This window comes from Hylobates moloch, unplaced genomic scaffold (assembly GCF_009828535.3).
Source record: "Hylobates moloch isolate HMO894 unplaced genomic scaffold, HMol_V3 SCAFFOLD_5, whole genome shotgun sequence".
Lineage (NCBI taxonomy): Eukaryota > Metazoa > Chordata > Mammalia > Primates > Hylobatidae > Hylobates > Hylobates moloch.
In genome coordinates, this window is record NW_026652280.1 from 95,153,183 (window position 1) to 95,177,908 (window position 24,726).

The following is a 24,726-nucleotide window of genomic DNA, read 5'->3' on the forward strand; positions in this document are numbered from 1 at the left end:
CATGTGACCTTGAGCAAGTTACTTAAACTTCTCTGACTCTTAATTTCCACAACTCTAAAAGTGTGATAATACCACTTACCTCCCAGGGTCATTGTTAGTATTATAGGGAATCTATTTAAAGCTCTTGGTAATCTAAGAACACGTGGTACACACTCAAAAAATGCTTTGTTTTGCACATCATTGATATAGCTTTGAATAAGTTATACATTAATTTATGCTTCTTTTACATTTTGCCTTAGAACACATTTTTCTGGTTAATTTTCCCAACTGATTTTTAATTGGTCAGCTTAGATGTGTCCTTTGTAAGTGTCCACCTAGAGTTGTCTTCTGAACATGAACCCCTTGGTGGGGATTCCTAACCAGAGGACAGAGAATATTAGATATTGGTGTATGTATATTTCAAAATGTATTCTTAAACATCAGTAAATTGTTTTGTTCATTGGTTACTTCTTCTTGGTCTCTCTGTTAGCACACCTGATCAGAGTTGGCCGTGTTGTAATTCTTTCCCTTTCTGCTACAATGTTGTTTGCCTCCACTGCAATTACCCTTTATACTTTCCTTTTTTACCATGAAGGGAATACATTTTTTCCTTCTTGTTGGGCTGTACAGTGATCCTCATCAACAAATTATCAAAGAACTGTATGAGGAAAAAGTCTCATTTTTTTTTTTTTTTTTAAGTGAATCAGGGCTAGGGAGTTAGGAATGAAGAGGTTTTTTTTTTTTTTTTTTTTTTTGACGAGTCTTGCTCTGTCACCAGGCTGGGGTGCTGTGGCGTGATCTCAGCCCACTGCAACCTCCGACTCCTTGGTTCAAGCCATTCTCCTGCCTCAACCTCCCGAGTAGCTGGGATTACAGGCATGTGCCACCATGGCCAGCTAATTTTTGTATTTTTAGGAGAGGAGGGGTTTCACCATGTTGGCCAGGATGGTCTCGATCTCCTGACCTTGTGATCTGCCCGCCTTGGCCTCCCAAAGTGCTAGGATTACAGGTGTGAACCACCGTGCCCTGCCGAAGAGTTCTTTTTTCAGCTCCACAGCTGGACCATCTTAATAATATGACAGCACAGATGAAGAGTTTAAAACCTTTTGTTGGGTTTTCTTTCATATCTTTTTGGCAAGGGCACATGAAAATTAAGTACTGATAATATTGCAATGAAAGCAGCTGTGTCATTCAGACCAGTGACCATTTTAGGTTTTTTGTTCTTTTTTTTGAGACGGAGTCTCGCCCTGTTGCCCAGGCTGGAGTGCAGTGGCGCAATCTCGGCTCACTGCAAGCTCCGCCTCCCGGGTTCAAGCCATTCTCCTGCCTCAGCCTCCCGAGTAGCTGGGACTACAGGCGCCCACCACCATGCCCGGCTAATTTTTTTGTATTTTTAGTAGAGACGGGGTTTCACTGTGTTAGCCAGGATGGTCTCGATCTCCTGACCTCGTGATCCGCCCGCCTCGGCCTCCCAAAGTGCTGGGATTACAGGCATGAGCCACCACGCCCGGCCGACCATTTTAGGTTTGATGAACTTTTCATTACCATCATCCAGGGTCTGAATTCTCCATTGTAAGGTAAGGATTCTCCAGGGTAGTGGTGAGGTGGGTTGAGATTGCATTTGTATCATTTGTGTTTTCATGAACTCTGAAGATCCATGTCGGGTGAAGGAAAGGTTGGGAGGAGAAAAGGAAATACTTTGAAAGAAGGATAACTTAGACTGTTTATTTCCTTATGTGCTGGGTGAGAATCCCCAGGTGACATCTATGTAGAATAAATCAGTATTTCTAGTCTGTGGACCACACTGTAAACTTTTTATCTTTCTAAAGTTTTTTTTTTATTTATGATTTTTGTAGAGATAGGGTCTCACTTTGTTGCCTAGGCTGGTCTCAAACTCCTGGGCTCAAGTGATCTTCCCACCTCAGCTGAGTAGCTGGGACCGCAGGCATATCACCATACCTAGCTAATTTTTGGTTGTTTTTTTTGTTTTGTTTTGTTTTTAAAGAGATGAGGTCTTACTTGCCCAGCTGGTCTCAAGTGATGCTCCCATCTTGGCCTCCCAAAGTGCTGGGATTACAGGCATAGCCACAGCACCCAGCTTGAAGATATTTTTATATTTCCAGGGTTTTAGGTGTTTACTTAAGAATTGTGACATCTTATTAGGTAGTATTCCTAGGATGGTTGGAGTGGGAGGCTAAGAATGCTTGTGACCTTTTAGTTCCCACCACCAACCTCTTAAAGTGCAGTCCCCTTTATTTATTTTTGAAACAGGATCTCATTCTGTCACCTAGGGTGGAGTGCAGTGGCACCATCATGGCTCACTGCAACCTCGACCTCTTGGGCTTAGGTGATTCTCCCATCTCAGCCTCTCGAGTAGCTGGGACTACAGGTGCATGCCACCGTACCTGGCTAATTTTTGCATTTTTTGTAAAGATGAAGTTTCACCATATTGCCCAGGCTGGTCTCGAACCCCTGGGCTCAAGCAATCCTCCTGCCTCAGCCTCCTAGAGTGCTGGGATTACAGGCGTGAGCCACTGCACCCTGCTAAGTGCAGTCAATTAAATGTGTAACAGTCTGCCAGGTTGAGTGTGGCTGGCTCATGGCTGTAATCCCAGCACTTTTGGGAGGCCAAGGTGGGAGGATCACTTGAGCCTAGTTGTTAAAGTCCAGCCTAGGCAATATTGAGACCTCGTCTCTACAAAAAGTTAAAAAAAAGCCAAGCATGGGGCAAGTACTTGGAGTCCCATCTCCTTGGGAGGCTGAGGTGGGAGGATCGTTTGAGTCCAGGAGGTAGAGGCTGCAGTGAGCTGAGATTGTGCCACTGCAGTTTAGTGGGCAACAGAGTGAGACCTGGTCTCAAAAAAAAAGAATCAGTCCCAGTGCCATGGTCCTTAGTGTTGAGTAGGACCAACCTAAGACAGAAGCTTGTCTACAGAGAGCTGAAAGAAAGCAGCCTCTTTGTTGCCAGTTTAAAACAATACTGGCATTTTAAAAGCAAACAGACTCTAGTAGGAGACATTGTATAGAAGCGCACCCTGTTGTGAAAGACTGGGATCTTGAGTTTCGTGCTCTAAGTCTTGTATTCTATCAGGTGAGTTATAGGCTTTTAAAATCATAAAGTGACTATTAAAATGCTTTCAGTAGATAGATTCATACTCCATTATTTCTGCTGTATAAAAGTTTATTCTAAACATGTCTAGGAAATATCCAGGTTATAAAAGAGAAATAACAGTATCCAAACAGGAATTTTTATTGCATAACATTGGTGTTAGAGTTAGTTTTTAAGTCTCTGAGATTGAATTAGCTTTTTTTTTTTTTAAAGCAGATTATCAGTGAGCTAAGATAATCTGCTGTTTACCCTCACTTATTTGGAACGCAGGCAACTGAATTAATTGAATCAGCAATAGGCATGGGGTAGTGACTTTGTATATTTTCATTTTAAAGCCAAAAGCCAGTGAGTTTTAGATTAGCTTTATAGTAATATTAAAAACTTCATCTTTTATTTTTACAAATGTACCCAAGAAACGTCACTGCTGTTAAAATCAGTCAGAAAAGGAGGCTACTTGCTCTTTATTGATTTAGTCATTCTGCTCTTGGAGTGAGTAGAAAGTCTTTGAAAGCTTTTCAAAAATTAGTGAGTGATGAATTTTATGAATTAGTCACTTCTTTGTAGCAGTTCTTTTATCTCTACCTCTACAGGACATAGTTCCTGGGCCAGAAGCCAGATTTCTCAAGTACCACCTAACCCCAGGAATGTGTTACGATACAGATAAATTAATGAACGGAGGCTGCCTTGAGGTTGCCAATAGAGCATTGGGGAATAATTAATATGACAAAGATGGCACCTTATTAATGAAATACATTAATAGTATGTCTAGTGGATTGGGTCATTGCAAACATTTTAGATTAGATATTTGCTGTTTATCCTCTGAAGATACTGTTTAAGGAAGTCTGGCCAAGTTCTAAAGTGAAGCATACATATTTGCCTCACGTGCCATTTTTTTTTCTTCCTGGTTTTTTCTTAGCCATCTGGAAAGCTACTATAGGGTTTACCTCTAATGGTAGTCAAGTGACTGTATTCCTCTGGTGTACTTTAATCATTGCCATATTACCAGGTATGTTTTGTTAACCTTACTTAGGATCCAACATTAGACCCTTTCTTCTAATGTAACCTATAGGAAGGCACTTCTTGATGTTTTAAGCCCCTCTTTAATGTTTTATTGTAAGTTGTACCTTGGGAGCATCATTTTTTCATCTTAAATCCTCTCTAAGAAAAATTTGAAATATAAATGGCAAAAACTGTTAATGGCAACAGACTTCTGATGTAAACGTAAATTGAGATGGAAACAAAATGAAAAGTAGATTTCCCTAAGAATTAGTTAAATTGAAGTAAATGGTCCTGGATGTTTTTATAGAAAGTTCTCTTAGCCAGGTGCAGTGGCATGTACCTGTAATCCCGACTACTCGGGGGGCTGAGTTGGGAGGACTGCTTGAGCCCAGGAGTTTCAGGCTGGCAACATAGCAAGACCTTGTCTTTTAAAAAAAAAAAAAAAAAAAAGTTGCTTAGTTCTGCTGCTGAAAATTAACACTCAAGGGTTAAAGTGCATTCCTGACATAGTCGGAAATACTGTTATTAGAATTAAAGCCAGAGGCCATGCACGGTGGCTTACATCTGTAATCCCAGCATTTTGGGAGGCCGAGACGGGTGGATCACCTGAGGTCAGGAGTTCGAGACCAGCCTGGCCAACATAGCAAAACCCTGTCTCTACTAAAAATACAAAAATTAGCCAGCTGCAGTGGCATGCACCTGTAGTCCCAGCTATTTGGGAGGCTGAGGCAGGAGAATTGCTTGAACCCAGAAGGCAGAGGTTGCAGTGAGCCAACGTCATACCACTGTACTCCAGCCTGGGTGACAGAGTGAGACCCTGTCTCAAAAAAAAAAAAAAAAGGAATTAAAGCCAGTAAACTGTAAACACTGGGCATTTTATGTTACTAATAGGGAGAGAAGGCATTAATTCAAAGAAGGAACAAAGTTCCTTATTCATAGTTTGAATCCTCATCATTATCCATGGTGATTGCTTTGCAGTCTTCCATCTTGGGTATCCTCAGAACCTTTAAGAGGGAGAAGAGGCCAGGTGTGGTGGTTCATGCCTATAATCCCAGCACTTTGGAGGCCAAGGTAGGAGGATTACTCGAGCTCAGGAGTTTTAGACCACTCGGCAAGATAGTGAGACTCCGTCTCTACAATAATAATAGTAAAAAAAATCTATTTTAAAAATTAGGGAGAAAAACTTAGGGAGGCTTATATCGTGGGTTCCTGGGTAGATTGCCTTACTGCAGTTCGTAGAACATGAATACTTGAAAGAAGATATTAACGGAGCTCTCTGAATTCTTTAAAACACCAGAGAGAAAGGGTAAGCAGATTTCATAGACTTGGAACTGTGTCCTATATTATATACGATGTTTGGAGAATCATTGCTGAGTGGTAAAGAAGTCCAGGCTTTTCTAGGAAATGTAGTCTGGTATAGAGATGGGAAACTAGAAAAACAATATAAATGCCTACTATGTACAAACAGGCTCTTAGCATACGTTATCTTTAATCCTCTAAATTCCTGCAGGGTGGTAATATTATCCCATTTTACAAAAGAAAAACTCAAAAGCAGGTGGTAGAGGTAGAATTCAAACCCAGGTCTGTTTGACACCAAAGCCCTTTTCTTTCTTTCATAACACATGCCATCTTTAAAAACAGGACTTTTCTTTTTTCTTTTTTTCTTTTTTTTTTTTTTTTTTAGATGGAGTCTTTGTCACTAGGCTGTAGTGCAGTGGCGTGATCTTGGCTCACTGAAACCTTCCCCTCTCGGGTTCAAGCAGTCTTCCTGCCTCAGCCTCCGAGTAGCTAAGACTACAGGCGCATGCCACCATGCCCAGCTAATTTTTGTATTTTTAGTAGAAACGGGGTTTTACCGTGTTGGCCAAGATGGTCTTGATCTCTTGACCTCATGATCCGCCCGGCCTGGCCTCCTAAAGTGTGGGGATTACAGGCGTGAGCCATGGTACCTGGCCAAAAAAAAAAAAAAAAAAAACAGGGCTTTTCAAAGCCAAGTGATGAAGCTGAAAGGTAGAATTAAATATTTCTTATAAACATATGTATATAAATTATTCAGATGACAGTAGGAATAAAAACATTTTTGCATTGTTTAGACATAGTTATGCTATATTGGTAAGCTACTGAGTTTTTAAAGAAAACAATTTTTTTTTTGTTTGAGACAGAGTTTCGTTCTTTGGCCCAGGCTAGAGTGCAGTGGCACAATCTTGGCTCACTGCAACCTCTGCCTTCCAGTTTCATGCGATTCTCCTGCCTCAGTCTCCCCAGTAGCTGGGATTACAGGCATGCACCACCACACCTAGCTTATTTTTGTATTTTTAGTAGAGACGGGGCTTCACCATGTTGGCCAGGCTGGTCTCAAACTCCTGACCTCGTGATCCACCTGCCTCGGCCTCCCAAAGTGTTGGGATTACAGGCATGAGCCACCGCATCCGTCCCAGGAAATAATTTTTATAGACTTAAGAGATAGCTGAATCCTAGTGTTTTATTGATTATTTACTAGAGAGAAAATGAGCGTTCCATTCAATCTCTGAGATAATTCCAGGGAAAAAGCTGTTCTGACTCTTACAGCCTTTTGACAGTATACTGTTCTCTGTATTTTTTGGAAGCATGAACTATCCTCCTTACCTTCTTGGTTTTTTTGTTTGTTTTTCTGAGACAGGGACTTGCTCTGTCACCCAGGCTGGAGTGCAGTGACCCGATCACAGTTCACTGCAATCTCGACCTCTGGGACTCCAGTGATCCTCCCACTTCAGCCTCCCAAGTAGCTGGGACTACAGATGTACACCAACACACCCTGTTATTTTTTTTTATTTTTATTTTTTTGTGATGGAGTCTCACCCTGTCACCCAGGCTGGAGTGCAATGGCGCGATCTTGGCTCACTGCAACCTTTGCCTCCCAGGTTCAAGTGATTCTCCTGCCTCAGCCTCCCGAGTAGCTGTAATCACAGGCGTATGCCACCATGTGTGGCTAATTGTTGTATTTTTAGTAGAGACAGGGTTTCACCATGTTGGCCAGGCTTGTCTCAAACTCCTGACCTCAGGTGATCCACCCGCCTCAGCCTCCCAAAGTGCTGGGATTACCAGCGTCACTTAGGCGTCAGCCACTGTGCGCGGCCTAATTTTTAAATTTTTTGTAGAGACAAGGTCTCCCAGTGTTGCCCAGGTTGGTCTTAAATTCCTGTGCTCAAGCGATCCTCCAGCCTTGGCCTCCCAAAGTGCTGGGATTACAGGCATGAGTCACTGCACCCAGCCTGTCCTCACCTTGAAACCTTTTTATTCTTGACTTCCAGATATTTAATTTTGATTATTCGTTCTTCTCAATTTTTCTCTCTGGTCTCCTTTCTCTTCTCTAAGGATAAGTATTCCTCAAGATTCTTCCCTTGAACTTCCTCTCCCAGAGCCTTCTTAGGTACCTAATTGTTTGTTTTAGTGAGGTATGATTTACAAGGTGTTTGATTTTGAAGTTTCTCTGTACAGATAATTCACAAGTCTGTATCTCTGGCCTTACTTTATTTAAGTTCCAAACTTAAATTTGTCACTACCTTCCTAACATGTCGGCTTAGATTTTAAATTTATTCAGAATAATTTCTCATCCCACCTGCCAGCTTCTCATTTGTGTCACTTGATTTTCTCTGGGCGTCAGACTAAGAACTTGTCTTTCTTAACTCAGCTTTGTAACTGCTTATTGAGTTAAACATTATCTACCTTTACAATGATTCTCATGTTGCTCCCTTTTTAATTCCCTTTGCCATCAACCCAAGACAGCCCCTCATTACTTCTTATCTTGGCAACTATAATAGCTTTTAAACTTATTTCTCTTTCCTTTTCCTTCATTTCAGTCCATCTTATTATCTTTGACAAAATAATTTCTCTGATTGCCTGACAGCACCCCCGCAACAACAAAGCTTTTATTATACTTCTTAACTAATCAACTATACCTTACCATCTAGCCAAAGTAGACTACCCGTATATGTTTCTTGACTGTGTCAGGTTTTTAACCTCCATATCTTTTCTTGCTCTGGTCCTGTGGAATGTCTTTCTCATCTCTACCCATTGAAATCCTGCCTGTCTTTTAAAGCCCATCTTAAAAACTAATTTTCCATGGAAGCATTTCCTTTCTCCCTGAAACTAAAGATAATCTTTTCCTCTGTTCAGCCACAACAGCGTTCTATTTATCTTTTTAAAAAATGATATTGATACTTTTATCTCTTGTATCACTCATTTTTCCTAATTGTTTAATTGGCTACAAAGGGGATTGTGACTGCCTTGTTTATATTTGTAGCTTCTATATTGCCTGGTACCAATGCTGTTGTGTAACAGCATGTTTGCTTACAGATAGGCCACTGGGTGGTGCCAGAGGCTTGTGATTTGTATAAAAATGAGTAGCCTAGACTCCCAGCTAGAGTCTATGTGCTAGAGCCTCTCTGCAGTTGGGTTGTTTGTACTGTCAAATCTTCAGCACAGTAGTAATAGAGATTAATTTTCCTGTTACAGAAACATTCAGTTTCTTTCTGCTCATCTGTCCAGCCTACCAGAGGAGACAGTGTCATATGTTCGACCCCTCCAAGTACTTAATAGAAAATAGCCCAGAACTAAAGTCCTACATACCATAAACATGCTTTATATAATGAATTTCAGCCTCTTTGGGGTCATCCTTTGAGTTTCAGTGCCTGAGGTTCTCTGATTAATAAACACTATACTGCCAGGTGCAGTGGCTCGTGTCTGTAATCTCAAGCATTTTGTGAGGCCAAGGAAGGTGGATCACTTGAGTCCAGGAGTTCGAGACCAGCCTGGGCAACATGTTCCCCACCGCCATCTCTACAAAAAAATACAAAAAATTTAGCTGAGTGTGGCAGTATGCACCTGTAGTCCCAGCTACTGGAGGGGCTGAGGTGGGAGCATCACTTGAGCCTGGGAGATCGAGGCTGCAGTGAGCTGAGATCACATTACTGCATTCCAGCCTGGACAACAGCAAGACCCTGTCTTAAAAAAAAAAAAATCTGCAAAACCACTATGCTATTAGAGTGTGGCAGGCAGTAGGAGTCAGGAAAGTAGGCTTGGAGAAGTGTTTCTTGTGAAGGAGAAATATTAAGAAAAGTAAAATAAAGTTAAAATGAGCCATTTCATCTTGGAAACAAAAATTGGAGGTGGAGAAAGTAGAACTAGTTGATACCAGATGGACTGTGGGACCTAGAAAAGCAAATTTGTACTTTGGATGGAGATCAACCCTGAACAGCTGCTCATTTATGAGTGGTATGGGACATCTGTCCTCCCAAGAGAAACTTGGGACTGTGTGGCTCTCTCTCTTAATAATAATTGAAGTATTTTCTCATCACCTTCTAGTTTCAGAGGAAATTCTAAAACCTTGTCTCATTTAAATATGGGTGTTTATGTAGGAGAGTTGGGCACTTGAGTAGCAGAATGAGACAGGCACTGGTTTGAGAGAATGCTGGGATTATATAAACCATGAGATTTGACAGACTGAGTTCAGGTCTTAGTAAAGGGATCAAGGACAATAATAATATTTACATGTTGATGTTTTGATAGGGCTTAAGGTAAGGTAGTTGTCAGACCAGTGTTTATAGACCCTAAACACCAAAGGATTTAAAATGAACTTCAGAGAAATTAAAAAAAAATAAAGAGCATAAACATACAAATTAATAGTACAACCAGAAGAACAACTTTGAGCTACTTAAATTTCTGCTATTCTTAGTTATCACCAAGACAATAGGGTTGTAGACTTTTTGTGTATTTAGGATTCATCTTGCCATTAATGTGGTCGCTGATAAATCACACAGGCAGTCTTGGTTGCAGCAAAAATCCTTTCAGCACTTTCGTTTTCAAGTGAGAAGTCTGGACATTATTCTCTCATTTGCTATGATATATTGACCATTTTTGTCAACTTCTGTTAATCACAGCCTTGAGAATTTAGTGTTTTTAATGGTATTATGTCATTTAACAATTTGCATGATTTTCCCCCATCACTCTTCTCTCATCCTCTCTTTTTTTTTTTTTTTTGAGACAGAGTTTCGCTCTTGTTGCCCAGGCTGGAGTGCAATGGCGTGATCTTGGCTCACCGCAACCTCCGCCTTCCAGGTTCAGGCGATTCTCCTGTCTCAGCCTCCCAAGTAGCTGGGATTACAGGCATGCACTACCACGCCCGGCTAATTTTTTTGTACTGTTAATAGGGATGGGGTTTCTCCATGTTGGTCAGGCTGGTCTCGAACTCCTGACCTCAGGTGATCTGCCCGCCTTGGCCTCCCAAAGTGTTGGGATTACAGGCGTGAGCCACTGCGCCAGCCTGCATTCTCTCTTTTTAGGCCACATTTATTAAGGTATAATTTATATACAGTAAAATTTATCCTTTTTTGAGTTGGCCTATTCTTTTAATTCTGACAAAGGCATAGTTACGTAACACCACCGTGATTGGGGCATGGAACATTTCCATCATTCCAAAAAGTTTTCTCATGCCCTTTTGTAGTCAGTTTCATTCCCCTACCCCCAAGCCCTGGCAATCCCTGATCCCTCTATTCCTATAGTTTTATCTTTTCCAGAAAGTACTATAAGTGGAATCATATATTGTATAGCTGTTTGAGTCTGAATTATTGCACTTACCATAACATACTTGAGATCTGTCCATGTTGTTGCTTCTATCAATAGTTCATTCCTTTTTATTGCTCAGTAGTATCCCATTGTGTGGACCTACCACAATTTGTTTATCCATGACCCAGCTGAAGAACATTTGTTTCCAGTTTTTTGATGAATTTAAGTAAAACTATTAAAACATTCACCTACAGGGTATTTTTAATTTGTGGACATACATTTTCCTTCTTATTTATTTTATTTATTTATTTTTAAAGATGGAGTATTGCTGTGTTACTCAGGCTGTTCTTTAATTCCTGGGCTCAAGCGATCCTCCCACCTCAGCCTCCCAAATTGCTGGGATAACAGGTCTGAGCCTCTTTTTTCTTGTATAAATTCCTAAAGCTGAAGTGGGATTCCTGAGTTGTATGATAAGTGTATATTTAACTTCATAAGAAACTGCCAAATTGCTTTTTTCAAAACAACTATACTGTTTTGCATTTCTAGTAACAGTGTATATGAGTTGTAGTTGCTCTACTTCTTGTTAGTACTTAATAAAGTAAATTTTTGTTATTTAAACAATTTTTGACCATTCTAATAAGTGTTTAATGGATTCTCATTGTGGTTTTAATTTATATTTTCCTAATTATTAATAATGTTGAGGATCTTTTCAAGGGATTATTATTTACAGTACTTTTTTTTGTTTGTTTTTGAGATGGAGTCTCTCTCTGTTGCCCAGGCTGGAGTGCAATGGTGCGATCTCAGCTCACTTGCAACCTCTGCCTCCTAGGTTCAAGCGATTCTCCTGCCTCAGCCTCCTGAGTAGCTGGGACTACAGGCATGTGCCACCACCCCCAGCTAATTTTGTATTTTAATAGAGATGGGGTTTTACCACGTTGGTCAGACCAGCCTCGAATTCCTGACCTCAGGTGATCCGCCCGCCTTGGCCTCCCAACGTGCTGGGATTACAGGTGTGAGGCACCACACCCACCCTCTTTTTTTTTGAGATGGTGTCACTCTATTGCCTAGACTGGAGTGCAGTGAGTAGCAGGATCATAGCTCACTGCAGCCTTGAACTCCTAGACTTAAGTGATCCTCCCACCTCAGTCTTCCAAAGTGTTGGGATTACAGGTGTGAGCCACCACATCTGGCTCGTGATAATTATTTAGTTGTGACAGTTTTTTTTTTTTTTTGAGATGGAGTCTTGCTCTGTCACCTGGCTAGAGTGCAGTGGCGCGATCGCAGCTCACTGCAACCTCCTCCTCCCTAGTTGCTGGGATTACAGGCACGCGCCATCACGCCTGCCTAATTTTTTTGTGTTTTAGTAAAGACGGGGTTTTCAGTATGTTGGTCAAGATGGTCCCAATCCCCTGACCTCGTGGTCTGCCCACCTCGGCCTCCCAAAGTGATGGGATTACAGGCGTGAGCCTCTGCGTCCCGGCCCTGGCCCATTGCAACAGTTTTAAAGTATATTCTGGTTACTGTCCTTGATCAAATATGTGTTTTGTAGATACTTTCTGCCAGTCTGTAGCTTGTCTTTGCATTGTTGTAACAGTATCTCTTGGAGATATTTTAATTTTTTTTTTTTTTTAGATGGAGTCTCTCTTTGTCACTCAGGCTGGAGTGCAGTGGTACTATCTTGGCTCACTGCAACCTCCACCTCCCAGGTTCAAGTGATTCTCTTGTCTCAGCCTCCCCAGTAGCTGGGACTACAGGCATGTGCCACCACGCCTGGCTAATTTTTGTATTTTTAGTAGAGATGGAGTTTCACCATGCTGGCCAGGCTGATCTCGAACTCCTGACCTCAGGTGATCCACCCGCCTTGGCCTCCCAAAGTGCTGGGATTACAGGCCTGAACCACCGCTCAGATTTATCAGAATTTATTAATTTTGATAAATCCAACTGATTAATTTTTTTGTATGTGCTTTTTGTGTCCTATCCTAAGAAATTGTTGCCTAACCCAAGGTCACAGAGATTATTTTCTTTGTTTTCTTCTGGAAGTTGTATTGTTTTAAGTTATATTTAGGTCTGTGATTCATTTTGAGTTAGCTTTTGTATATTGTACAATGTATGGATTGAGGTTCTTTAGTTTTTTTCTTTTGGCAGTTGAATGTTCAGTTATTCTGGTACAAGTTGAGCATCCCAAATTAAAAAATCTGAAATCTAAAATGCTTTGAAATCTGAAACTTTTTGAATGCCAACTTGATGCTCAAAGGAAATACTCGTTGGAGCATTTTGGAGTTTGAATTTTCTGATTTGAGATGCTCAACAGGTATATTGCAAATATTCAAAAATTTGAAACACTTCTGGCCCCAAGCATTTTGGGTAAGAGGATACTCCGGACAAGGGCTACGTAGTCTCTTATGCAGATCTTTCATCATATTAGAGGAAAAGAGCAGCCCGGGTAGTTTTAAACAAGAGACACTTGGTATCTCTTTTACAAAGTACTCTTATCCAGCGTATTAAAGTCTTTCTGCCTGATTTTTAGTTAATATTTTGTCATGTAATTGGTTAAAAATTTAAGGCTTTATTCTTATTAAGACAAGAAAAATCTAGGCCACTGGAATTTCTTAGGGAAATTAAAATGGCACCTGGGTCTTTTTTCCTCACCCTCTAGTGGGTTACTCTTTAACCTTCAGTTTGGCAGGGGTTATGGTTATTTTTAGAGTACGAGCAGTGGAGCTAATCTAATTAAACTCCAACTACCTGGGACAGTGAGCTCATCAGCTTTTCCAACCTCAGCAAGATTAGCTTTGGACTAGATTTTACATGAAAGTCGATCAAAGTAAAAATAGTGGATTTGTTGGAAATACAGTGAAAAGTGAAGAAGATAGTTTGGATTTGGATCAAATATGTTCTCTGCAGACCTCAGTTTATAAAGTTAAGACTGTATTCTTTGGTGATGGAAAAGATTTTTTATTTTTTATTTTTTTGGAGTCTGTGTCTTGCTCTGTCATCCAGGCTGGAGAGAAGTGGTATAATCACAGCTCACTGCAGCCTCAACTTAATGTGGCTCATGTGATCCTTCCACCTCAGACCCACCCCAAGTAGCTGGGACTACAGGCATATGCCTGACTGATTTTTTTCTTTCTGTAGCGACGGGGGTCTTCCTATGTTGCCCAGGCTGGTCTCCAACTCCTGCCTCGGCCTCCCAATGTGCTGGGATTACAGGCATGAGCTGCCATGCCTGGCTGGAAAAGATTTTTCAGTGGCTCCTATACTTGACACCTAGGGCACAGCATCTCTGCCTCCTTGACTGATTGATAGAGACAAGGGTCTCACAGTTCTGCCCAGGCTGGTCTTGAATTCCTGAGCTCAAGCAGTCCTTTCTCAGCCTTCTGAGTAGCTGTGATTACAGGTGCATGCCACACCTGTGAGCATCAGGTTCCTGCTCAAAGTTTTCACTCACAGAGGTTCATAATCAAAGTTTGGAGACCACTGCTCTAGAGTATCCTTCTCCAGAAATTTTGACATTTAATTCTACTTACCTTTATCATCTGTGCACATGTATTTTCTAGAGCAATTATGAGTCAAAAGTTCAGGCAGTCTGGGCTCCTGTAGGAGTTGATGCTTGGTTTTGAGAGAGGTTCTCTGGAGCTGCTTTTCAATTCTCTGGGAGTAGATAATAGTGGGGTGAAACATATGGTAAAGAGTTTTGATTATGGAGGTGGGAAAACATCAGATCTGTTCTTCATGTTACACTGATCTGCTTATTACCTTAGTTTTTAATTTTTTTTTTTTTTTTTTTTTTGAGACAGAGTTTTGCTCTTGTTGCCCAGGCTGGAGTGCAATGGCGCGATCTCGGCTCACCGCAACCTCCACCTCCCAGGTTCAAGCGATTCTCCTGCCTCACCCTCCCTAGTAGCTGGGATTACAGGCATGTGCCACCATGCCCGGCTAATTTTGTATCTTTAGTAGAGACAAGGTTTCTCCATGTTGCTCAGGCTGGTCTCGAACTCCTGACCTCAGGTGGTCCGCCCTCCTCAGCCTCCCAAAGTGCTGGGATTAATCTTAACAAAGTAGTGCATTTTCCCCACTTGATAGGAATTAATATAATTTTAAACTCTAGATGGAGAAGATAGGCTCCTATTCTAAAGAATATAAACAAGGACTGTTGAGAGGGAAAAACAAGTGCTGTGTGAGGAATGCTATACAAAACTGTCTACCTCAAAAAGGAGGAAAACAAAATGCATTGCAAACAGCTCCTCACTATTTTTCTTCATGTTGCTTCACATATCTGTTTTTTGTTGCCATTGTCTTTCATCATCATCCTTCCAGGTGTCCTTTCCTGAAGTTCAGTCAGCTTCAGCCCCACTCTTGCAGTATTTCTATTCCCACCTTGGCCTATTATGAACAATCTTTGGGCTACTGTCTCTTGACAGAGGATACTTTTAATGAAGCAGCTTAGATTTCTGTAGAGGGTAGTGGGGGAAAGGATAAGGATGAGGCTGCTTCTGGAATAAATGTCATGGGAATGAAAGGGCTGTTGAAAGATTAGAGGCCAGTGTGCCTGGGTACAAGGACTGGGGTCATAATTATACTTTGTTTTTTACTAGTGCCTTTTGTCCAAGTCACTGAAAGGGCTTAACAAAATTCTGATTTGAATAATATTATTCTTTGCTCTTTGGAATTTACTGGAGGTGGCAGTGAGGCTCTGAAAAAAATATGAATGTTTTATAGTGGCATAAAAGGAAATGAGTTAGATACCCTGATTCCTTGTTGAGAAAAGATGAGTCTGGTGAAAGCTAGTGCTGTTAGGTGAAATGATGTCTGCCATTATATGAAATGGGATGAGATGGTTTAATGGAAATGTTGCCCTTTTCTTCCCCACCTTTGTCTTTGTGCTTAGAGACTCTGACTGTTAGTCCTAAGAGAAACAAAACAACTTAAGCTTCTTTCCTAGGGATAGGGTGCTCCTGATTTCTAGTTTCAGCTCTATAATCCTTAGTATCTGTGCCTTTAATAAGTTTGAAGTTAGTTGGGCCGGGCGTGGTGGCTCATGCCTGTAATCCCAGCACTTTGGGAGGCCGAGGCGGGTGGATCACTCAGGAGATCGAGACCATCCTGGCTAACACAGCGAAACCCCATCTCTACTAAAAATACAAAAAGCCAGGCGTGGTGGCGGGTGCCTGTAGTCCCAGCTACTCGGGAGGCTGAGGCAGGAGAATGGTGTGAACCCAGGAGGCGGAGCTTGCAGTGAGCCTAGATCGCGCCACTGCACTCCAGCCTGGGCGACAGAGTGAGACTCTGTCTCAAAAAAAAAAAAGAAATAATAATAATAGGTTTGAAGTTAGTCATCTGAGTGAACAGAAAGCTCAATCTCTTCCCCCAAGAGCTTGATTTCTTCTATCTGTTGATTTGTGTGTAAAATGATATTCAGAATCTGACCCACCTCTTTATGTTATAAAAACAAGTGTTGAATGGAGTTTGAGGATACATATGTCACTTATTTACATTGGAAGATTCTTGCTTAGGGGGCAATGCTGAAGTTAGCTTTGTGTATTGAGTTGAGACTCTTGGCTTGCAGTACCTGTCATTTGATATGTGCCTGCTGTTCCAGGATTTATTTTAGTTCCCACTTTCTCATCTGAAAAATCACTGCCAGTTACTCAATGAGTGAAGTAAAGAGATGGCACTTGACCTCCCCAAAAATATGTCATTATATGGATTTTAAACATAGGGAAGAAAAAATTTCTGGTGTGCTTTTCACAAGCTGAGAAGCCCTGTTAAGCATGCATACACAAATCATTTTTATAAGAATGATAAAACCTGTACATTGTGAAATCTCCTTGTCCCTATTGTCTTTTTTCCCAGGTGGTTTCCTAATTGTTTTGGTTTCTTCCTCTCCCAAACCCAGGCTGGCTACAGCAAACATCATTCAAGATGTCCAGCAAAGGGAGCAGCACAGATGGCAGAACAGACTTAGCTAATGGTAAGGGGCCAAAATGAAGGTGAAGCTATTTTTACTATCAACTGAGGTTCTCCTCCTCCCTGCAAGATAGAGTGGAGGCCTGGATTTTAGTGGAGGGAGGGAAACTTTCCTGTGTTGTTCTGAGTATAGGAAACTACACAGGAAACACCTTGCACAATATTGTGCTTTTGCTTCTTCTCATTTTATCTGATCATTTTCAAAATATCAATAACAGAGCTGTAATTCTAAGAGGTCAAGTGGTTTGGAGTTCTATAAAGCTATAAGGATGGGCAGAACCTAGGAAATGCTGTTAATAAAGGAGAAAAATAAAATCTAATGGCTAGTAGGAACAAGGGAATTTTAGGGAAGATGAGCTTCCCAGTTATATTGAGAGGTCCCTTTCCACAATAAGTAGTAGTTTGATAGAGAGATTACGTGGCTGGGCATGGTGGCTCATGCCTACAATCTCAGCACTTTGGGAGGCTGAGACAGGCAGATCACTTGAGCCCAGGAGCTTGAGACCAGCCTGGGCAACATAGTGAGACCCCGTCTTTAAAAAAAAAAAAAAAAAAAGGTGATTACATAAGGGATGAAGTTACAACCCAACTAGGAGTGGGACATCTTTCCCTTCCTTATTTCCTTCCCTTACTTCCCCTCCCTTCTTTCCATTTATTTCCTTCCTTCCTTCCTTTCCCTCCTTCTTCTTTTCAGGACCAGTGCTGCCAAGTGTCAAATCACTGGATTTAGGGCAGATTTGAAGGCAGAATATAAAAATTCTAATAGAGTATAACTACCACCTGGGTTATTTAACCAGCGCTTCACCTCTGAGCCAACTTTTAAATTAGAGAAGCCGCCTTTAAATAGATATAATTGGGCAGCACGGAGTCCAGCATTCCTTAGCACCTTGAAGGTCAGGATAACAGGCTAAATTCTAGTTGAAGTGATTGGAGGAAGGATAGGTGAGATTTTCAACATGCTTTTTTATTGCTCCATATGTTCTTATCACTGCCATTCATTCATCTTTTGTGAAGGAAAGTGGTTCATATTTCTCACTGGATTTAGTTGAAAGGTACAGGGTTCTAGAGGAGTTAAAGTATACTATTGATTTGGAGCTTGACCATTAGCTAGGTCAAGGATTGGCAAACTATAAATTGCAGTCCAAATCCAGCCTGCCACTTGTTTTTGTAAAGTTTTATTGGAATACAGTCACGCCTGTTCATTTATGTAGTGTCTATGAGTTGCTTTTGTTCTACATACTGGAGTTGAGTAGTTGTGGTGGAGCTCCATATGGTCTGCAAAGCCTAAGGTTTTTACTCTCTGGCCCTTTACAGAAAAAATTTGCAAACCCCTACTCTAGTTCTTGGTGATTTACTGTTGGGGCCTTCTTGATGAGCTTGTGATACCCTCTGGCCCTTATGTTAATGTGGTAAGGCCTCCAAAATTGTCTATATTTGTTACTCATAATTTTAACAATAAACACTAGATGTTTTGGTGTTTTATTCTTTCTTTTCTTTATTTCTTCTTTTCTACAGACCTGTTAGATATGGTGTTTCAGTCCCTGCTCACCACTCCCAAGCTCAAGCCCAGTTGCATTTCAAAAAACTGTAACTGCTAAACTTTCGTAGCATATACAACAGGCTCAGCAAATGTGGTTCTTGGGTTCAAATTTCTGTGCTTCGTAACTTTTTCTTCCAGCCCCTAGCCCAGTTGTTTTATACTGTGCTCTTAGTTGAGGCTTTTTTTTTTTTGAGACAGAGTTTTGCTCTTGTTACACAAGCTGGCGTACAGTGGCGCAATCTCGGCTCACTGCAACCTCCACCTCCCAGGTTCAAGCGATTCTCCTGCCTCAGCCTCCCAAGTAGCTGGGATTACAGGCGCATGCCACCACGCCCGGCTAATTTTTTGTATTTCTAGTAGAAATGGGGGTTTCACCATGTTAGCCGGGCTGGTCTCCAACTCCTGACCTTAGGTGATCCACCCGCCTTGGCCTCCCAAAGTGCTGAGATTACAGGCGTTAGCCACTGCGCCCGGCCTGCAAGAACTGTTTATGTCTTCTGGCCTTCTGTTACTGCTTGAATCAAAGCACTTGTATTGTTGATCTTTTTTCAGTATTGGGTTTTGCCTAAGAGTACATTGCTTCAGAGATCTTCACAGATTACTGCTCAAATCCACATGACTAGGCAATAAGGTGCTCCACCTTTGAATCCTTAAACATCAGTGTGGTATTGGAGTTGAATAGCTCATACTGGATGGTCTGCCTTTCCTGACAGCTTTTACTTCTGGCAGGATAAAATTTATAGCCATCTGAGGAAAGGAGGCCCATGAGCAGCATTTAAAATCTTTATTCTCCCTTTTTTTTCTTCACACCTTGACTTAGGTTGGAAGTTGTGGTTGTATTGGCTCTAGAACATTCCTCAAGTTCTCATTGGAATTGACTTGACTGTTGTGAGATAAGAGAATGCAGTATGTAGTTATAGGAGATAAGATCGATGAAAGTGACCTAGTTATTTAACTATCAGCATAGCAGACCTAGAATTTACTGAACTTTCTTCTTAGGCACCACTATAGTAGCCCAGCTTTTTATCAATTTTATATATGCTTCCTAATAAAACTGTCTCAAGAGACTAAAAATGTGTGACTAAAAATTATATTAAAAAATTCAAACTAATGGAAGTGAGTCAAAATATATTTACTAGCAAAAGGTGAGCAAGAACCCACTCAAATAATCACAATTCCCACTTACCCCTTCAGCTTCCTTTCTTAGTGAATTTTAGAAACTTAGGGGAAGAAACTTAGGATTTAGGTGACAGAAGGTGTAGTGGTACTTTGTTTTTTTTGAGATGGAGTCTCGCTTTGTCGCCCAGGCTAGAGTGCAGTGGTGCGACCTTGGCTCACTGCAAGCTCTGCCTTCCAGGTTCACGCCATTCTCTTGCCTCATCCTCCCGAGTAGCTGGGACTACAGGCGCCTGGCTAATTTTTTGCATTTTTAGTAGAGACGGGGTTTCACCATGTTAGCCAGGATGATCTCGATCTCCTGACCTCATGATCCACGTGCCTCGGCCTCCCAACGTGCTGGGATTACAGGTGTGAGCCACCGTGCCTGGTCTGATACTTTCTTAAAGTAGAAAATGGTGCAACTCCACATCCATAAGTCAAGAGTGATTTTTATCAGCTAGTTTCCATCTTTTGCTAAAAAGATGGCTATGCTAGCTCTTGCTGGAGTTGGCTCTTCTTTTTATATTCTGTTTAATTATTTGCTATAACTTAATAAATGCCCATCCAATACAACAGAGCCGATGGTAGATGTATCAGGCACACTTTTATACAATATGCCGATGTTTTACCTCTTGAGAACTTAATATAATCTTAGATTGTCCTGAGATTCTTTGCTTTTGTTGAAGTACTTTATGTGTGTGCATTTGATCTTTTCAATTTCTTGTCCTTTACAAGATTTCCCCTCAGAGGGTACTCTGTAATTATTTGTAATGAAAACACTTGGACCAAAGTTCATTTTTTGGTCTTTTGATGTGATGATTTCTTAGACTAAGTTGGGAAGTCCTTCTTATCACTCTCCTGTTTTTTTATTTTTCCATCTCCTCTACCCATTCCTCACTAACATGCAGGAAGCCTGTCTAGCAGTCCAGAGGAGATGTCTGGAGCTGAAGAAGGGAGGGAGACATCCTCAGGCATTGAAGTGGAGGCCTCAGACCTGAGTTTGAGCTTGACTGGGGATGATGGTGGCCCCAACCACACCAGCACAGAAAGTCGAGGCACAGACACAGAGAGCTCAGGTGAAGATAAGGACTCTGACAGCATGGAGGACACTGGTCATTACTCCATTAATGATGAAAATCGAGTCCATGACCGCTCAGAGGAAGAGGAAGAGGAGGAAGAAGAGGAGGAAGAAGAGCAGCCTCGGCGCCGTGTACAGCGCAAGCGGGCTAACCGTGACCAGGACTCATCAGATGATGAGCGGGCCCTAGAGGACTGGGTGTCCTCGGAAACATCAGCTCTACCCCGACCTCGCTGGCAAGCCCTCCCTGCCCTTCGGGAGCGGGAGCTGGGTTCAAGTGCCCGCTTTGTCTATGAGGCCTGTGGGGCAAGAGTCTTTGTGCAGCGTTTCCGCCTGCAGCATGGGCTTGAGGGCCATACTGGTTGTGTCAATACCCTGCACTTTAACCAGCGCGGCACCTGGCTGGCCAGTGGCAGCGATGACCTGAAGGTGGTGGTGTGGGATTGGGTGCGGCGGCAGCCAGTACTGGACTTTGAGAGTGGCCACAAAAGTAATGTGTTCCAGGTGAGGCAAGGGAGCATAATAGCAACTGAGAGAATCAGGCATGAGTTAGAGAAATCTGAACTGCAGCGTGGATTGGGAGCTGATAGTGAGTTATGGTAGGAATTAGGTATCGGGACATGGCCCTACTTTGGCTCCCATAATGACCTAAATACACTGAAAGACTCTTGACAACCCTAGATTCCTTGAGCATATGGACTGTTGGAAGCCTCATAGGTAGGGTGCATGCAGCTTATTAAATGTGTGCTGGTAGGAGGCAGTGTAGTATAAGCACAGGCTCTTGAACGAAATTGCCTGAGTTCAAATCGTAGCCCTTCTGCTTACTAGCTCAGTGATCTTGGGCAAGTTATTTTACCTTTGTCTTCAGTTTATCTGTAAAATGGGACTAATAACACATAGGGTTATGAGGATTAAGTAACAATAGAAGCTAAGCAGTTAGAGCTGTGACTGGTACTTAATAAACAGTTGGTAAATGTTAGCTTATACTGTTATTATTCTGTAAAGATTTTACTCCTTGGCCCCATCTACTGTACTGGTACCAGCCATTTATCCTAAGGGTGTTGTCTTTTCTTCCCTGACATTCCCCCTATATTCCTTTTTCTTTGTGGCAAATTTATATTTGCTTTCTGAATCAAGGTAGATTTTTCCTCCTCTATTCCTTTCCTCCCCTGCTAGGTACAGTCCTAGTTCATCTGAGCTCTTATCATGTGCCAGTTCAATCTTCCAGAGCCAACTGAAATGCTGTCTTACATCAAAGGAAGTTTTTTCTCTCCCTTTCCTTTAACTCCTGGAAGAAATTGGGCTTAGCCAGCTGTACAAGAGTAGGAAAGCTAAGTTTCCAGCTGTCATATAAGAAAAGGGGGTAAGTTGAGGTCATCATCGTATTTTTCATTCTTAAGTTTACCTCTCTCATTTCTTTTGTGTGTCCTTTTTTTCATTCTTAACACCCCAGGCCAAGTTTCTTCCTAACAGTGGTGATTCCACTCTGGCCATGTGTGCCCGTGACGGGCAGGTTCGGGTAGCAGAACTGTCTGCCACACAGTGTTGCAAGAATACAAAACGTGTGGCCCAGCACAAGGGAGCGTCCCACAAGGTAAGTAAGACCTTGCTCCAAAATTTGTGCAATTCAAATCCTCTGTGGTTCTCAGCCAAGGTTCTCCCTTATCTCTGCCCATTGTGTCACATTTGTTGTGGTCACGTGCCTCACCTCTTTCAGTCCTAAGATTTGTAGTTAAGAAAGGAGCAAAAGCAGCCACCCTAAACTCCTAGGAAGGCAAGTGTCTGAAAGGTCCCTAGATCGTGCACTTAGAGTATTTGGCCCCTAAGCTAAGCCATAGTTGGTTTGGAGATCTTTGAGGTCTCCTGTGCCCTCTAAACCTTTTACATTTATTCTGATTTTTTAGGGTATTTTGACAGTTTCAAGGTGCTAGTAGTTGATTCCTCATGTGTGAGAGCTTCAGCTTACCTGCTCAAACTCTCAGTTCACAAATAGCACTGTTTCTGGAAGCCCTATTTAAAGCTGGGAATATAGGCCAAATAATCCATGGTGGCAGCTAGCAAGGAGTTAAGAGCTGCCATTTTAAGATAGGCATGGTGGTGGTCTTTTGTGCCATGAAAAGAGGTGGGTACTGTTTTAGAAACCCTAAGCAAAAATATAGGTGGACCTGGAGTATCCTTTCTAGCCAAGGCAGCCCAGGATATGTGAAAATTACCTATTTCTTTGATTTTTAAGTCTACTCCTAACCCACTAGATAATTAATTTTTAGTTGTGAGGAACTAAGATGTAAGGAATGAAGCTGGACACCATTTCTCTCTGCACTTAAGGGTATGGAATTGATTTTATTCGAGAATGAACTGTTGCTGGGTGTGGTGGCTTATGCCTGTAATCCCAATACTTTGGGAGGCTGAGATGGGAGGACTGCTTGAGGCCAGGAGTTTGAGACCAGCCTGGGCAATATAGCAAGACCCCATCTGTGGAAAACAAACAAAAAAAAAGGTGAAAAAACGAGCCAGGTATAGTGCCTTGTACTTCTAGTCCCAGCTACTTGGGCGGCTGAGGTGGGAGGATCACTTAAGCCCACAAGGTTGAGGCTTTAGTGAGCCATGATCATGCCACTGCACTTCAGCCTGGGTGGTAAAGTGAGACCCTGACTGGAAAAAAAGAAAATGAACTCTAATGGCTGATGTTTTTCTTTGCTATCTCTGTTCATATCTCTTGGGGATTTAGTTGAATCACCTGTCCTTTGACTTGTATAGAATAAACAAAGCTATAAATAATTCGCATACAACAAGAGTAAGTGGGCTTAGATATGTCCTTTCCTGGGATTTTATGACAAAAAGGTAGACATTTCTCTTTTTGGGACATTTTAAGTGCAGCCCTTCCTAAAGTTATAGGAATGAACTAGATGACCTCTAATTCTAATATTTAGAAACCTCATGTTTTTCCTTTTTCTTCTTCAGTTGGCACTGGAACCAGACTCTCCCTGTACGTTCTTATCTGCAGGTGAAGATGCAGTTGTTTTCACCATTGACCTGAGACAAGACCGCCCAGCGTCGTAAGTGTAGCAGTAATATCATTACAGAACTGTATCTCTTAGCCTTGAACATATTCCATATGTCTTGGTAATGCCTAACTCTGGTTCATCAGAATAGTACCTTTGTGCCTTTGGTTAAGAGGTAGTTTAAGGTTAAGGGGAATTCCTTACTTCCTCTCTTTCTCAGTAGTGAAATACTATTCAGTCTACCTTCATTTCTCAAACAGTTTACTTATTATATGTGGCCTTTAATAATTTGATGATCTTTTGCTCTTTATTCACTTGAATATCATCATTTTACCCAAAGAAAGCACATTATTCCACAAACTCATGTAGAGGTACAGTCCTGTACATTTTAAATTTAAATAAATTTTAAATTTAGGTATTTATAGAAACATACAAACATAAAATTTGGACAAAAATACTGGTAGCTGTAGTTGAGTTCTCTTTTATCACAGTTCATTTATATGTGAATCTGAGACTCATAGATACATTTTATTCCTTTTTAACTGTGTGATATCATAGAAAAAACACAGCATCTTGTTTGGATCCAGGCGGACCTAGGTCAAATCTCAAATCAGGCACTACTAGTTATGACTTACATAACCTTCTGAACCTCATTTTCTTCAGCCTTGTTATGGGCATATTTTTTTCCCTCCCTCCCTCCTTCCCTCTCTAGTAGTTTCTATGAGGATTTATATATATATATATACACACACACACACACACACACATATATAAACACATATATATACACACATATACACACATATGTACACACATACACACATGCACACATATTTATACACACACATACACACATGTACACACATATACACACATATATATATTTATACACACACACACTCACATATGTATGTGTGTATATATATATATATATATATATACATGTGTGTGTGCGTGATGCCTCAGCATAATGTTTAACACCATGGCTGAAATTTATTAAGTTTTAGCTAATAATTATAATTATTTTAGTTTCCTTTTTTCATTTTTATTGCTCTTATAATAAACAAATACTTTTGTTTAAGAGATTCAGGTAATAAAGTGTACAGACAAAATGTAAATGCTCCCTCAGTCACCCCCCCCCACCATTTTTCTAGCTATTGAAAACCATTGTGGGCAGGGCACAGTGGCTCACGCTTGTAATCCCAGCACTTTGGGAGGCCAAGGCAGGTGGACGTCACTTGAGGTCAGGAGTTTGAGACCAGCCTAGCCAACATGGCAAAACCTCACCTCTACTAAAAATACAAAAATTAGCCGGACATGGCGTGTGCTACTCAGGAGGCTGAGGCAGGAG

At 41.4% G+C, this 24,726-nt stretch overlaps 1 protein-coding gene across 14 annotated transcripts in view; it reads left to right on the forward strand.

The window, feature by feature from the left end:
• DCAF8 (DDB1 and CUL4 associated factor 8) overlaps positions 1 to 24,726 on the forward strand; it is a 48,825-nt gene that overhangs the window by 3,211 nt on the left and 20,888 nt on the right. For 11 of the 14 annotated variants that reach the window (XR_009213598.1, XR_009213599.1, XR_009213600.1 and 8 more), the window contains 4 exons: positions 16,527 to 16,601; positions 20,204 to 20,877; positions 21,827 to 21,967; positions 23,335 to 23,429. Coding sequence is in view for 11 of the 14 variants with exons in the window: in XM_058439125.1 (XP_058295108.1) it covers positions 16,527 to 16,601; positions 20,204 to 20,877; positions 21,827 to 21,967; positions 23,335 to 23,429 (985 nt within the window). In the remaining 3 variants the exon portion in view is untranslated. Of the gene's footprint in view, positions 1 to 5,065; positions 5,159 to 16,526; positions 16,602 to 20,203; positions 20,878 to 21,826; positions 21,968 to 23,334; positions 23,430 to 24,726 lie in introns of all 14 variants that reach the window. The other 3 variants (XM_032153994.2, XM_058439124.1, XM_058439123.1) reach the window with 2 other exon arrangements.